General features: G+C 38.5%; 1 protein-coding gene across 1 annotated transcript; it reads left to right on the forward strand.

The window, feature by feature from the left end:
- Positions 1-340: 340 nt before the first annotated feature.
- Positions 341-2,959, forward strand: LOC101131861 (coilin-like). The gene is given in 2 exon segments (XM_055371838.2): positions 341-807; positions 809-2,959. Coding segments are annotated over 2 exon segments (1,719 nt in total). The 5' UTR covers positions 341-370; the 3' UTR covers positions 2,091-2,959.
- The last annotated feature ends 12,817 nt before the right edge of the window (positions 2,960-15,776 follow it).

Genomic DNA, 15,776 nt, shown 5'->3' on the forward strand with positions numbered 1-15,776 from the left:
CTTTTTTAGGCTAATTTCTTTTCTGTGATATCAGACTGATTATGGGATGTTGGAAGAATTAAATGAGATAATCCATAGAAAGTACTCCATAAAAGACTTCTGACACCTAAAAAGCATTCAAGACATAGTATCCATTATTATTAAATATTATATATTATATTATGAATACAAAGCTTGCTGTAAATTTTTGCCAATTAAATTCTGTTTTCATTGTTTATTTTATAAAATTTTAAATATAGTCTTCCAGTGTTTAACTGGGGAACGAACTTGCCTGAGCTTGCCTGAGAAATGGTTAGAGAAAAAACTGTCAGAATGAAATTATAACCTCTTAAAAATGCTCTTGGTTGGCTTCCGTTGAGCACCGAGCAAGATGGCAGTTTCCCAGACGGTTAGGCTACGGCTTCAATTTGATTACCCGACGCCAGCTACCCCGCACCGTACGGTCTTCTGGCTTCTGGTCGACTTGAACAGATGCCGAGTCGTCAGAGATCTCATTAGCCTCATCTGCCAGCTCTTCGGCTTCAGTTATGCGGCCCTCCTAGGCCTCTACCTGGAGGGGGGGCTTCTTCCTCCCGCCGAGAGCGCGCGCCTGGTGAGAGACAACGACTGCCTCAGAGTTAAATTAGAAGAGAAAGGAGTTGCTGAGAATTCTGTAGTCATCAGTAATGGTGACACTAATTTATCTCTTAGAAAAGCAAAGAAGCGGGCATTTCAGTTAGAGGAGGTTGAAGAAACTGAACCAGATTACAAATATTCAAAGAAGCATTGGAAGAGGCAAGAGAACAATAACAATAATGAGAAGGTCTTGGCCAAAAGCTGTCACAGATGAGACTGTCAGCAAAAAAGAAAAAAAAGAGAAAAAATAAAGCAACCTGTGGCACAGTGATAACGAAGAGACCAAAAGAAAATCACCGAAGAAAAAGGAGAAATGTGAATATAAAAAAAAGGCCAAGAATCCCAAGTCTCCTAAAGTACTGGCAGTAAAAGACTGGGCCAATCAGAGATGTAGTTCTCCAAAAGGTTCTGCTAGAAACAGCCTTGTTAAATCCAAAAGGAAAGGTAGTGTAAGCGTTTGCTCAAAAGAGAGTCCCAGTTCCTCCTCGGAGTCTGAGTCTTGTGATAAATCTATCAGTGATGGTCCCAGCAAAGTCACTTTGGAGGCCAGAAATTCCTCAGAGAAATTACCAACTGGGTTATCAAAGGAAGAACCCTCTACCAAAAATACAACTGCAGACAAACTGGCTACAAAACCTGGCTTTAGCCTTACCCCCAGCAAGGGCAAGACCTCTGGAACAACGTCTTCTAGTTCAGACTCTAGTTCAGAGTCAGATGACCAATGCTTGATGTCATTGAGCACCCCGGAGTGTGCGGCGGGTTTCTTAAAGACAGTGGGCCTTTTTGCAGGAAGAGGTTGTCCAGGCCTAGGTCTGTCATCACAGACTGAAGGTGCTGCTGGATGGAGGCATTCTGGCTCAAGTGGTGGTGGACAGGCTCCTGGTCCTTCTCCCAGTGTGTCTCTCCCCGCTAGTTTAGGAAGAGGATGGGGTAGAGGAGAAAACCTTTTTTCTTGGAAGGGAGCTAGGGGATGGGGCATGCGGGGGAGAGGTCGAGGACGAGGGCATCCTGTTTCCTGTGTTGTAAATAGAAGCATTGACAACCGGAGGCAACAGCAATTAAATGACGTGGTAACAAATTCATCTACTATTATCCAGAATCCAGTAGAGACACACAAGAAGGACTATAGTCTGTTACCACTGTTAGCAGCTGCCTCTCTAGTTGGAGAAAAGATTGCATTTAAGCTTTTGGAACTAACATCCAGTTACTCTCTTGATGTCTCTGACTACAAGGAAGGAAGAATATTAAGCCACAACCCAGAGACCCAGCAAGTAGATACAGAAATTCTTTCATTCTTACCTGCCTTGAGAGAACCTGGGAAATTTGATTTAGTTTATCACAATGAAAATGGAACCGAGGTAGTGGAGTACACTGTGACACAGGAGAGCAAGATCACTGTATTTTGGAGAGAGTTGATTGACCCAAGACTGATAATTGAATCTCCAAGTAACACATCAAGTACAGAACCTGCCTGAGTATGACCTCTCCACCTTATAGTTTATGAATGTCTTGCTTGTGGAAGTGACTATAACATGAACTTTTTTTTTTTAAGAGGATTTGGAAGTTGTATGGATTTTTTTGTTACCTTCACTTTACTGCATAGGAAACAATCTACCTCATCATGTAAAATGACGTGGGTGTCGGTTTTGTAGATCTTCGGTTTTTTTGTGAGGTTTAATTTCAGTTAACAAAATGTAAAACATGACATTCCCTGCAGACATTGTTTTATACCAGTATGGTTTCTTCTCTTTCTTTAAATGTTTTTGGCCATCAAGTAGCAGTCGTCAGTAGGAGTTTATAATACCAAGAATGTGCTGCGTATCTTGTCTCAATAAGTTTTAAGTAACATTTAAAAATATTAAAGCATGTTACTTGACCTAATTTTTTAGCATTTGAGTTGTTCCGTTAAATGGAGCATCTTGTAAATTTCAAGTATTTTATGCTTGCAATTGTTAAGAGTTAAAAGGTAGTTGGATTTGTCGCAGACAATGAGTTAAGGAATCCTTTCACCTTTTTCCCAACTTTAAAATTAAGGATTCTCAGGGCTCTGTGTAGAGCAGTGAAAATAAGAAGCGTGTGTGTGTGTGTGTATGCCTGGAGAATTGGTGTTCCACTTGAGTGAGAGGATTGGCTGTGAGCTTCAGACCAGGAAATGTGTCATCTCGCCAGGCACCTGGCTGAGTGTGCTGGAGTGAGGATCTTGAACAGGAACTTCCTTTTCTGTTATTATTCACTACAAAGCTAAAATGGCCAAATGTATAGTGTGAAAACTGGTTTCATTTAACAAAAGATCAGATCCCTCCTTCAGCTGTACACATTTTTAAATAAAATCATATTGAACTTAAAAAAATGCTCTTGATTATCTCCATCTATTAACAGTATCCTATCCTTGTTGGTTCAGTTTAGTGTGTCCTCACCTATAAAATCTTCCCAAATCATTCGCACTAAAAGTAATCTTACTGCCTGTGTACTTGTTTGAACCAATATATTTATATATGAACTGTATCGCCTTTGTTATTATTAATATACATAGTATATCTCCCTACTAGATTGTAAACTCTTCTTTGGAAGAAAGATTATTTTTTTCTGACTGTAACCTATCAATCTCAATTTCATTAACTGTTGTATGAGGACAGTAATAGCTATCTAGAAGAAATGTTGTGAATGTTAAATGAAACAACCTGTGGGAAAGCACCCATTATAAGTGCTGGTACATAAACCTCAACAAATTTGTTTTTTTCTTTTCCTTATTCCTTATAATTCATATGAAAAATATGTGAGTGCTTCTATGTGCCAGGCCCAGTGCTCTGCTCTTTAGAGAGTACTGAAATGAGTAAAACACAGTCACTGCCTCCAAAGAACTTGATGATTTGTTGCATGGATTAGATTAGAATACAAAAAATTAAAATAGAAGATGAGGTAAGAAAAAATTCTGTAAGAGAGTTACAAACACAGTGCCAGGAAGCCAAAAGTTGGGGAACAGTTTTTCTTTTTAAAAAAAGTTTTTATTTCCATAGGTTTTTGGGGAACAGGTGGTAGTTGGTTACATGAATAAGTTCTTTAGTGGTGATTTGTGAGATTTTGGTGCACCCATTAGCCAAGCAGTATACACTGAACCCAATTTGTAGTCTTTTATCCCTCACCCCCTTCGAACCCTTTCCCCCTGTGTCCCCAAAGTCCATTGTGTCATTCTTATGCCTTTGCATCCTTATAGCTTAGCTCCCACTTATGAGTGAGAACATATGATGTTTGGTTTTCTATTCCTGAGTTACTTCACTTAGAATAATAGTTTCCAATCCCATCCAGGTTGCTGCAAATGCCATTAATTCATTCCTTTTTTATGGCTGAGTCATATTACATCATATATCTATCCACATTTTCTTTATCCACTCTTTGATTTATGGGTATTTGAGTTGGTTTCACATTTTTGCAATCGCGAATTGTGCTGCTGTAAACGTGTGTGCAAGTATCTTTTTTGTATAATGACTTCTTTTCCTTTGGGTAGATACCCAGTAGTGGGCTTGCTGGATCAAATGGTAGTTCTACTGTTAGTTTTTAAAGGAATCTCCACACTGCTTTGTACTAGTTTACAAAACTAGTACTAGTGGTTGTACTAGTTTACATTCCCACCAGCAGTGTAGAAGTGTTTCCTTTTCATTGCATCCGTGCCCACATCTATTATTTTTTGATTTTTGATTATGGCCATTCTTGTGGCAGTAAGGTGGTATCATACTTTGGTTTTCATTTGCATCTCCCTGATCATTAGTGATGTTGAGCAGTTTTTCATGTTTGTTGGCCATTTATATATCTTCTTTTGAGAATTGTTTATTCATGTCCTTAGCACACTTTTTGATGGGATTGTTTTTTCTTGCTAATTTGTTTGAGTTCATTGTAGATTCTGGATAGTAGTCCTTTGTCAGATGTATAGATTGTGAAGATTTTCTCCCATTCTGTAGGTTGTCTGTTTACTCTGCTGACTGTTCCTTTTGCCGTGCAAAAGTTCTTTAGTTTAATTAAGTCCCAGCTGTTTATCTTTGTTTTTATTGCATGTGGTTTGGGGTTGTTTGTCATGAAATCCTTGCCTAAGCCAATGTCTAGAAGGGTTTTTCCGATGTTATCTTCTAGAATTTTTTATAGTTTCAGGTCTTAGATTTAAGTCCTTGATCCATCTTGAGTTGATGTTTATATAAGGTGAGGGGTGAGGATGCAATTTCATTCTCCTACATTTGGCTTGCCAGTTATCCCAGCATCATTTGTTGAAAAGGGTATCCTTTCCCCACTTTATGTTTTTGTTTGCTTTGTTGAAGATCAGTTGGCTGTAAGTATTTGGGTTTATTTCTGGGTTCTTTATTCTGTTCCATTGGTCTATGTGCCTATTTTTATACCAGTACCATGCTGTTTTGGTGACTATAGTCTTACGGTATAGCTTGAAATCGGATAATGTGATGTCTTCAGATTTGTCCTTTTTGCTTAGTCTTGCTTTGGCTATGTGGACTCTTTTTTGTTCCATGTGAATTTCAGAATTGTTTTTTCTAGTTCTGTGAAAAATGATGGTGGTATTTTGATGGAAATTGCATTGAATTTGTAGATTGCTTTTGGCAGTATAGTTATTTTCACAATATTGATTCTACCCATCCATGAGCATGGGATGTGTTTCCATTTGTTTGTGTTGTTTATGATTTCTTTCAGCAGTGTTTTGTAGTTTTCTTATAGAGGTCTTTCACCTCCTTGGTTAGGTATATTTCTAAGTATTTTATTTTATTTATTTTTGAAGCTACTGTAAAAGGAGTTTAGTTATTGATTTGATTCTCAGCTTGGTCACTGTTGGTATGTAGGAGAGCTACTGATTTGTGTACACTAACTTTGTTTCCTGAAAGTTTGCTGAATTCTTTTATCAGTTCTAGGAGCTTTTTGGAGGAATCTTTAGGGTTTTCTAGGTCTACAATCATATCATTAGCAAACAGCAACTGTTTGACTTCCTCTTTACTGATTTGGATGCCCTTTATTTCTTTCTCTTGTCTGATTGCTCTGGCTATGACATGAATAGAAATGGTGAGAGTTGGCGTCCTTGTCTTGTTCCAGTTCTCAGAGGGAATGATTTCAACTTTTCCCCATTCAGTACTATGTTGGCTGTCGGTTTGTCATAGATGGCTTTTATTGCATTGAGGTATGCCCCTTGTATGCTGATTTTGCTGAGAGTTTTAATGATAAAGGAATGCTGGATTTTGTCAAATGCTTTTTCTGTGTCTATTGAGTAATCATGTGATTTTTGTTTTTAATTCTGTTTATGTGGTGTATCACATTGATTGACTTGCATATATTAAACCATCCCTGCATCCCTGGTATGAAACCCACTTGATCATGGTGGATTATCTTTTTGATATGTTGTTGGATTCAGTTAGCTAGTATTTTGTTAAGGATTTTTGCATCTATGTTCATCAGGGATATTGATCTGTAGTTTCTTCTTTTGGTTATGTTCTTTCTTGGTTTTGGTATTAGGAAGATACTGGCTTCATAGAATGCTGATGTCTTCAACTACCAGGGTGAGTAGGAAGGACCATCAGGTGGGGGCAGAGCTAGGTGTGTCTGAGCTCAGACTCTCCTTGGGTGGCTATTGCTGTGGCTGCCGTGGGGGATGGAATTGTGGTTCCCAGGTCAATGGAATGATGTTCCTAGGAGGATTATGGCTGCCTCTGCTGTGTCATTCAGGTTGTCAGAGAAGTAGGGGAAAGCCAGCAGTCACAGGCTTCACCCAGCTCCCAAGCAACCCAGAAGGCTGGTCTCACTTCCATCATGCCCCAGCCCCCGAAAAAACACCAAGTCTGTTTCCAGACAGTGGAAGAGCAGGGCTGAGAACTTTCCCTAGGTTACTAGCCTCCCATGTGTGAAAGCAAGCAGGGCTTTCATGCCTTCCCACCTGACAAGTCTGCATACCGGATTCATGCCCTCCCCAGAGTTCTGGCCAGGAGACTTTGTGTTTGGTTGGAATTGTTACAAGTTCAGCAAGAGATTTCCTTCTCTTTGTGGTCTTTTCCCAGTACCTCTGGCAGCCCTTTCCAAGGACCTCTGCAGACAAGGCAGAAATGGCTCTCCAGGGGACCTAGAGAGCCTAAAGGGCTTCTCCTGCTGCTTCCTCTACCTCTGTATTTAGCTTGACTCTCTAAATTAACTCAGCTCCAGGTAAGGCCAGAATCTTCTCCTGTGATCCAGACCTTCAGGTTCCCTAGTGAGGGTGTGTGCTTGCAGATGGACAATCCTCCTTTCCCACTTCCACAGCTTGGGCACTCACTGTATTTGGGGTGTCTCCTTGCTCCTACAGGAGCAATCTGCTTCCTTCAGAGGGTCTGTGGGTTCTCTCAGCTTTTCTGGTTTATTCCTGCAGTAGTTTTGGAGCAAAAGTTCACAATGCAAGTCTCCACACACTGTTCTGTCTGTGTGGGAGCTGCAATCTAGTCCTGCCTCCTGTCCACCGTGATCCCTTAGTTTTTCCTCTTGTAGCTTACTAAGCTTTTTAAAGATAATTATTTTGAATTCTTTTTAGGCAATTCATATATCTCTATTTCTTTGGGGTCAGCCACTGGAGCTTTATTATTATTATTTTGGTGGTATATTTCCTTGATTTTTTATGTTCTTTGAAGCCTTGCCTTGTTGCCTTCTCATTTGAAGAAGGAGTAAACTCCTCAAGTCTTCGATTACTGGGATTGGGAGAGAACAATCTTCACCATTCAGCCTGGCTAGAGATCTGGAGGTGTCTCAGATCATTTCAATTGATGTATCCCCCTACTGTTCTTATTCCCTCTTGGGGGATAGTGTCAGGATTGTATGCCTTCCCTTGATCCCATAAAACCAGGCCAGGTAGTGAGAACTTTCCATTTACTTCTCCTAGTGTAACGCCAAAGGTGCTTGCCTTAGCCATGCCAAAGAATTTGTGTGGCAGCTGCCCGCAGCGAGTGATAGAGACATGGACCGAAAGAGAGAAAAAGACATAGGTTTTATTGGGCAGAGTGAAAATACAAAGCTTCCACAGTGTGGAAGGGGTCCCAAACGGGTAGCCAGAGTTAGATTATGCAGTTGCCTTTTCAACTCTTTAAGGTGGGAAATACATGCGGAGGGAAGACGTTACCAGAGTGAGAAACAAAGGCAGTAAATTATTTTGTGACATGTCTTAGATTTTGAGGAAAACCAGAATTGCAGCTTAGGTTTTATCTACTTTATGACCTTGCAGTGGCATGGCAAAGGAGACAGGATTTTATAGGATTTTACAAAGTATGTTTACAAGGAATTGGAATTGGGAGCATAGATAAAGTCTGCTGGTCACAGAAAAATGGGCAGTCAACATTCTTTTTAGTTTTGGGGGAAGGGGAAGGAAGAGAGGGAGAGAGGACACAAGGAAGCTTACAGCAAAATTTTCATTGTTTATAGCTTTCTTGGGGAAGAAAACACATGCACAAATCTGGGTGTTAGGAATATTTTAAGGATATATCTTCAATATTATTCATCCAGGACCCAAGTAAGTCCTAATGCAGGAAATGAGTCAGTTTCACAGCTTTCTGAGCCCCTACTTGACCCAGGAAGCCCAGCTGGCACCTCCTTTCACTAGGGCTGTGATCTGGAGTGATCAAAGTTGTGCACCTTCTCCCAGTTTAGCAGAGTTGAGCCATCTGTTGATACCTGTGCACTGTCTTTGCAGGCTCATGTTTGCCATCTTCAGGGGAGCACATGTACTGTCTTCAGGGGAACCTGGGGTGCCATCTGTGGAGGAGTGCAAGGTGCTGGTGATGGTGGTGGTGGTGGGAGTATGTGCCTGGAGTGCTGTGACATGTCAGTTAATTTGGGGGTTCACATGTGACACACCCCCACAGGGTTCATGGGTGATATCTACAGGCCAGCCAGTAACATCTGTGGCCAATTATTGAGATCTGTGGGCCCTGTGCTTTGAGCTTCTGCTCCTTTTCACTGCTTCTTGCTGCCAGACAATTCAGTTGTGCTAATCCTCTCAGTGTTCTGGATGGGACAAGATAGAACGGGGTTTCTTGGATTCAACCTTCAATTCTGGGAGAGCTGAGTGCTCACTTTTCCCTCACTTCCACCTGTGGGAGAAATCATCAACCAAGGGGTTCTTCCTTGGCACTGAGCTGTGCCATCTTGTGTATGGGGTGATGTACATAAAATGTAACTGTTCTTACCTACTTTAATGCACACATTGTTGAATTTTTTTTTGTTCCACCATGATTCTAGAACATCTCAGCTAGACTCCTGAGCTCCTGAAAGGTATTCTTATCCATGGGTGGTTTTAAAATTGGCATTTCTCTGAGGAGTTGAGGGTTGGCACCTCCCATCCCACTATCTTGCTGATGTCACTCTCTAGATAGAATTTTATTTGTCTTTTTACCCTTAGCACAAAGCACAGGATTTGGTACATAAATATTTAATATACATATGTTGATGGCCTTTATAATTATAATGAATGCTCAAAATATTCTAAAGGAGTTAAGTTTATGAACAAGTATTTATCTAGTGCCTGTGAGTCACTATTCTAGGCATTGAAAATAAAGTAATTTGCAAGTTGGATAGTTTCCTGACCTCAAGGTGCTTATATTCTAGTGGGAATAATAAACATAGAAAGCCTCAATCAAGAGGTGACATTTAGCTTGAGGCTTGAAGGATGAGAAGGAGTTACCAGTGTGAATATCTAGGGAAAGGATATTCTAGGCAGAAAAGCAGCAAGGATAAGGTCCCTGAGAAAAAAATGAGCTTTCATATTTGAGTGAAATAGTGATGGCCAATGTGGCTGCAATGCAATGCAGGAGGGAAGTGAAGACAGAAATATAAGCAGAGGCTAGATCACATAGAGCTTTGAAAGTCACGGAAAGGAGCTGAATTTTACTTTAAGTATAATGGGAAGACATTAAAAGGGTCTTAAGAGGGAGAATGCTATAACCTGATTTGTACTTCAGGTTAATAATCTTGTGAAGAAAAGGTGGTAGAGGGCCAAGAGCTGAGTCAGGAAAATCAGTTAGGAAGCTCTTTTAATAGTTCATATGAGAAGTCATGGAGGCTTGGGCTGCAGTTATACAATGGAAAAGGTAAGGAATTGATTTTGAATTTATTTTGGAGGTAGTGCTATTAGGACTTGATTTGGTGTGATGTATGAGGAAAAGAGATGACTCAAGGATAACTCTTAGATTTTTTACCTTATCCTTGAATGTATGATAGTATTGTTCACAGGCTAGGAGGAGAAGGGATGGAGTAGTCAACTTTTTGAAAAATTAAATAAAAACGTATTATTGACATTGCCAAGATATAGATCATTAGCAAACTTGACAAGAAGAAACCTTATAGGAACAGGTCTAGAAGAGAATGGACAGTGATAAAGCAGGACGGTGAATATAGACAAATCTTTTCAAGGGATTTTGCTGTGAAGAGAAACAGAAATGGGCAGTAGCTGAGAGAGGTAGTTTAAGATAGGAACTATTGTAGCAACTATAATGATGGGAATGATCCACTGGAGAAACAACATTTGATGACGTAGGGCTAAAGAGAGGACACTATGGGAGAGAATTTGGAACATTTGAAATAGGTGAGAAGGCAGAGCATGTCAGTACATATCGAGAAGGTTGAGAAATTCATGGTGGGAAATGTACTTATTTTGTCATCAGGAGGCAGATATCAAGAAGTTTTCTACTGTCACGTGATACCTTATTCTGCTTATTTTTCAATCTGTTTCCTATGATATCTGCTTTTCCAATTTTCTGCCTGATGTATGCCAGAAGGTAAGTTCAAAAGATTCCCAAAGCTGATTTCTTTATTGGGTTTTATGTGTAATATGTTTAAAATGATGTTTCCTAATCATAAGCCTATTAATTCTAAATGGAAAAAGAGCAGGGTACCATATGTATAAATGTGATTACACTAATGATAATGACTCAAATTTAAATTGCATTTTTTTCCAAACTTGACCTCTAGTTTTTCTTCAAGTCTCAAGTAGTTTTCCCTGAAAGATTCTAGGTACGTCTTGCAGGCGCATGTCTGAGATGATATAAGCTAAATCCTTCCTCTCCTTCATCTACTTTGTCCTCAGAGTCACCGGAGGTGAGTTTTATCATAAACACTGTGACTGGCATACACTTCTACATGCTGATGTCCTTGCCAAGGGGTTGTCTACAGAAGCTGTCAAATCGTGAGGTACCTGGAGAGGATGTAGCCTAAGGCCACACTTTGAACTCTCCTATTCCCTCACCTTATTTATAAAAAGTGGGCTGTGCCTTGAGATTTTTTTTTTTTAGAGATTCAATTTCTCTGTTGAAATTCTTCATTTTTTCATCAATTTCTTTAACATATTTATAATTTTTTTCTTAATTATGGTTCACATTTTCCCAGTTCTTCACATCTCCCATTTAAAAATTACATGCACTGATACTGACATTTTAAAATTTATGTGCTTAAACCTCATTGTTTTTAAAATAATTATAGAGATTCAAATAAGTATTATTTCCTCCCAGGAAAAGTGTGCCCTTTCTTTGTGAGGAGTCAAGCTGAGTCAGTGCTGAGTTGCAGCTCTAGGTAGTTTCAGTTCACCTCTAGTTTCAAATATCTAGAGAATGTTACCTGTTCTGTGTGTATTACAGGGCTCCCCCTCTAAAAGGATTTTGAGACCTAAGGGCTTTAAGACTTTTTGCTTTCCAGCCCAGCCACCAGCCTGTTGTGCTGCTGCTTACTCAACAAAAGTCTCATGGAGATAATTGATAGGTAGGCAGGATTACCTCTGCATTTGGGGCTCCTATAGATTCCAATCTGTCATACCAGTGTGCATGGTTGTTAAAAGTTCTGCTGGCTTTGCCTTACTTTAGCAGAGTTCCTCTGCTTAAAACACACCCTATCTTTATGCCCATGCCTCCTCTAGGAACAGTTTTTCCCTTTTTGGAATTTAGTTTCTTTAGATTATATATATATATAGATATATATATATACACATATATATCTTTAGATATATATATATACACATATATATCTTTAGATATATATATATATACACATATATATCTTTAGATATATATATATACACATATATATCTTTAGATATATATATATACACATACATATCTTTAGATATATATATATACACATATATATCTTTAGATATATATACACATATATATCTTTAGATATATATACACATATATATCTTTAGATATATATATATACACATATATATCTTTAGATATATATACATATATATATCTTTAGATATATATATATACACATATAGTGTATTCTCTCCCTTCTCTGAACACCAACTCACTCATTTTAACATTAAAATTAATTATATATAGTTTATATGTAAACTATTTATAAACTATATATAACTATTTATATACAGTTTACATATAAACTATATATATAAATAGTTAATTTAAGTGTTAAAATAAGTGAGTTGGTGTTTGGAGAAGGGAGAGAAATGAACTTTGACTCAGGGAAAGGTTAAGAAGATATGACTGGAATTAAGGCAAAATTGGTTAATGGGTACAAAAATACTGTTTAGATAGAAGGAATGAATTATTTTATTTAATAGTATTATAGAGAAATTATACTTAACATTAATTTATTATATAATTCAAAAAGCTAGGAGAGAAGAATTGTAGTGTTCTCAACACAAATAAAAGATAAATGTTTGAGGTAATGGATATCCCTATTACTCTGATTTGGTCATTACACATTGTATACATGTATGAAAATATGTACCTCAAAAATATATACAACTATGATATATCAATAAAAAATTCAAAAACATTCTAAAAACATCAAAAACGCCTAAAAGCTGGATACCTAATTTTGTGCTATGGAAAACAGCATGAGAAGGGAGTAGAAACATTAAATAAATGAATTTGCATAGTAAAGAATTTGTTTAGATACCACTGTAAGTCCCTGTAAGATTCTAGTGGAGCTAACCACACTCAATGGCAGTTTTCCATTTTCACCTATTTAATAGAGTCTGAAAACTTTCCAGTCTTATACAGTCTTGTGTTCATATCTAATTATTCATATCAGATATGCAGTAATTACTGGAATCATTAAAAAGACTGGTCCTAAAACCCAGAAGTTTACTGTTAATTATTGTTTTCTCATAAGATTTATGTAACTTTAATCATAAGGTTCATGATATGGTTTGGCTCTGTGTCCCCACTCAAGTCTCATCTTGAATTGTAATCCAAATTGTAATCCTCATGTGTTGAGGGAGGGACCTAATGGGAGGTGACTGGATCATGGGAGCAGTTTCCCCTGTGCTGTGCTAGTGCTAGTGAGTGAGTTCTCATAAGATCTGATGGTTTTAAAAGTGGCACTTCCTCTTTCACTCTTTCTTTCCTGCTGCCTTGTGAAGAAGGTGACACTTCCCCTTTCGCAATGATTGTAAGACCTCCCCACCCATGCAGAACTGTGAGTCAATTAACCCTCTTTTGTTCATAAGTTACCCAGTCTCAGGTAGTAACTTTATAGCAGTTTGAAAATTGACTAATACAGTTCATGAACTTTGATTTAGAACTGGAGTGACTTGTTAAACTCCTATAAAGATATAATACTTGGTCTGTTAAGTATAAATTAAAGGCCTGTATGAAAGTAAATTTATCATATTTACCTGTACTCCACATCTTGTCATCCACCATATTTTGAATTTGAAGATACGTAGAGACGAGAACAAATTTTGTTTGTTAACATGATTTATAACTTTTAAATATTTAAATGTATGTTCCTTGTGCCACATTATACCATTTGTACACAAATGTTAGGAATGTGCCTCTTAGCCTTATTTTTCACTGTGCTCATGTCACTTTACACTGCTATACTTTATGGTTTCTCCTGTTCCCAGCATGCCCAGCTCTTTTTTTTTTTTTTTTTTTTAAAGATAGTTGTGCCTTTGTCCTTGTCGTTCCCTCTTTATGCAATGCCCTTTCTCTTTTGCTGCCTGGTAGAATCTCTCAGATTCTTCAAAGTTCGACTAAAATGCTGCTTCTTGGGAAGCCCACCTGACCAGTTGGTCTTTCCCTCCTCTGTGATTCCACAGACATTTTTAGTTGTATATATTATATCACTTACAGTAGTGAGCTTTGGAAAACAAGTTCTTACTGTGTTATTCCCAGTTACCTTATGATAAAGTCTAAAATCCTTAGCGAGACTTGCAAGGACCCCACCTTATCACAGCCCGAATACTTAATTCTTCAGTCTCATCTCTTACTCTGGTCAGATTATTCTTTCTATTTCTCAACTGCTTGAGGCTCTCTTCTCAAACTTTTTACACTTGCTGTTCGTTTTCCCTTGGGCATTATTTTCTACACTCTTGGTGACTCTCTACTCATTCCTTCTTTAAATTTTTAGCTAAAAATTTACTTCCTCTGAGAAACTTTCTATGACTCCTTGATTATGTTAGTTCTCCCTGATATAAAAGTGCCCATAGCATCCTATACTTTGCACTTGAGTGGTATATTCTATCTTTTTTATCCATCTATCTATGCTATCAATTAATGCTATCTTTTCCATTGAATTTCATAAGTATGTCTGTCTTGTTCACAGATATATACCCGTTACTTAAGCATGTATCAGTTACCTCAAAGGAATTGGCTAAGTATTTCTTGATAGAATGAATGGAAGGATGAGTTCAAAACTTCATGAGAGAAGTCTTCCCACTCATCTCATTCTCCAAGTGCTTATATAATGCGAGGCATGGAGTGTGTACTGAATGCTATCATTAAATTTCATTTTTATAAATATGTTTCCTTTATTTATGACTTATTTGCAGTTTAATACTCAGAATTTTCAAGTAAAGTTGGGTCAATTTTACCCTTTAAAGTTCTTGTATGTTTTTCTGTATTTAAATGCAATACATCATGAAATATTTAGGATTATGTATGGACCTCCTGATCATTATTCTCATACAACTTTGTTGTATCCTGCCAAGTTTAGAGACCTCTCCCCATCCAGGGCTCTAGCTAGATACATTCTCTCCCTAAGGTGTTTTCATCCAATCTGTAGTTGTAAATACCATTTATAGGCTGATAACTCTCAGACTTGATGTGTACCTGAAATTCCAGATTGACATAACCTATTATCTACTGAACATCTTTACTTGGATGGCTAATGGGTATCTCAAACATGACATATATTAAATATAGCTCTAACATTTCTCTCCTTGTTAACAATAATAAATTCTTATTCCCTTAGGAAGAGATGGAATGACATTTGGTCATAGTAAAAAAGTAACAACAGAACAGATTTCACTCATCTCATAGATCAATGTCAGCTTCTTACCAGAGCACACACCTGTAAAAGTTGGCCAAGGAGGCCAGGCACGGTGGCTCACGCCTGTAATTCCAGCACTTTGGGAGGCCAAGACGGGTGGATCACAAGGTCAGGATTTCAAGACCAGCCTGGCCAACATGGTGAAACCCAGTCTCTACTAAAGATACAAAAACACAATTAGCCAGGCATGGTGGCTCATGCCTGTAATCCCAGCTATTCGGGAGGCTGAGGCAGGAGAATAAATTGAGCTCAAGAGGCAGAGGTTGCAGTGAGCCAAGATCACACCACTGCACTCCAGCCTGAGTGACAGGGTGAGACTCCATCTCAAAAAAAAAAAAAAAAGTTGGCCGAAGAGCAATAGCCTCACTCCAGTGACAACACTTCTGTGGCCATCAATCCTATGATCAATCAATCTTTAACTACTCCTTCTTAAGTGTTTTTCACTATTTTCAAGATTTTATGCTTCCCCAAATCAAATATATCAGTAGTTTGTTTTCTTCAGAGTCTTTGCCTAGAAACACAGCTCTTCTTTACTTAGCACACACAGAAAGTCAGATTTTGCTTTCAGATACATAATGGAAGCCTCTTCCTTTAACAACCTACAGCTTTTTAGTGAAGATGGCCCAATAGGAACAGCTCCAGTCTGCAGCTCCCAGGGTGAGCGACACAGAAGACGGGTGATTTCTGCACTTCCAACTGAGGTACCGGGTTCATCTCACAGGGGCTTGTCAGAAAGTGGGTGCAGTCCATGAAGCAGGGTGGGGCATCACCTCACCCAGGAAGCGTGAGGGGTTTGGGAATTCCCTTTCCTAGTAAAGGGAAGCCATGACAGACAATACCTGGAAAATCGGGACACTCCCACCCTAATA

Source organism: Gorilla gorilla, chromosome 1 (assembly GCF_029281585.2).
Source record: "Gorilla gorilla gorilla isolate KB3781 chromosome 1, NHGRI_mGorGor1-v2.1_pri, whole genome shotgun sequence".
Taxonomy (NCBI): domain Eukaryota; kingdom Metazoa; phylum Chordata; class Mammalia; order Primates; family Hominidae; genus Gorilla; species Gorilla gorilla.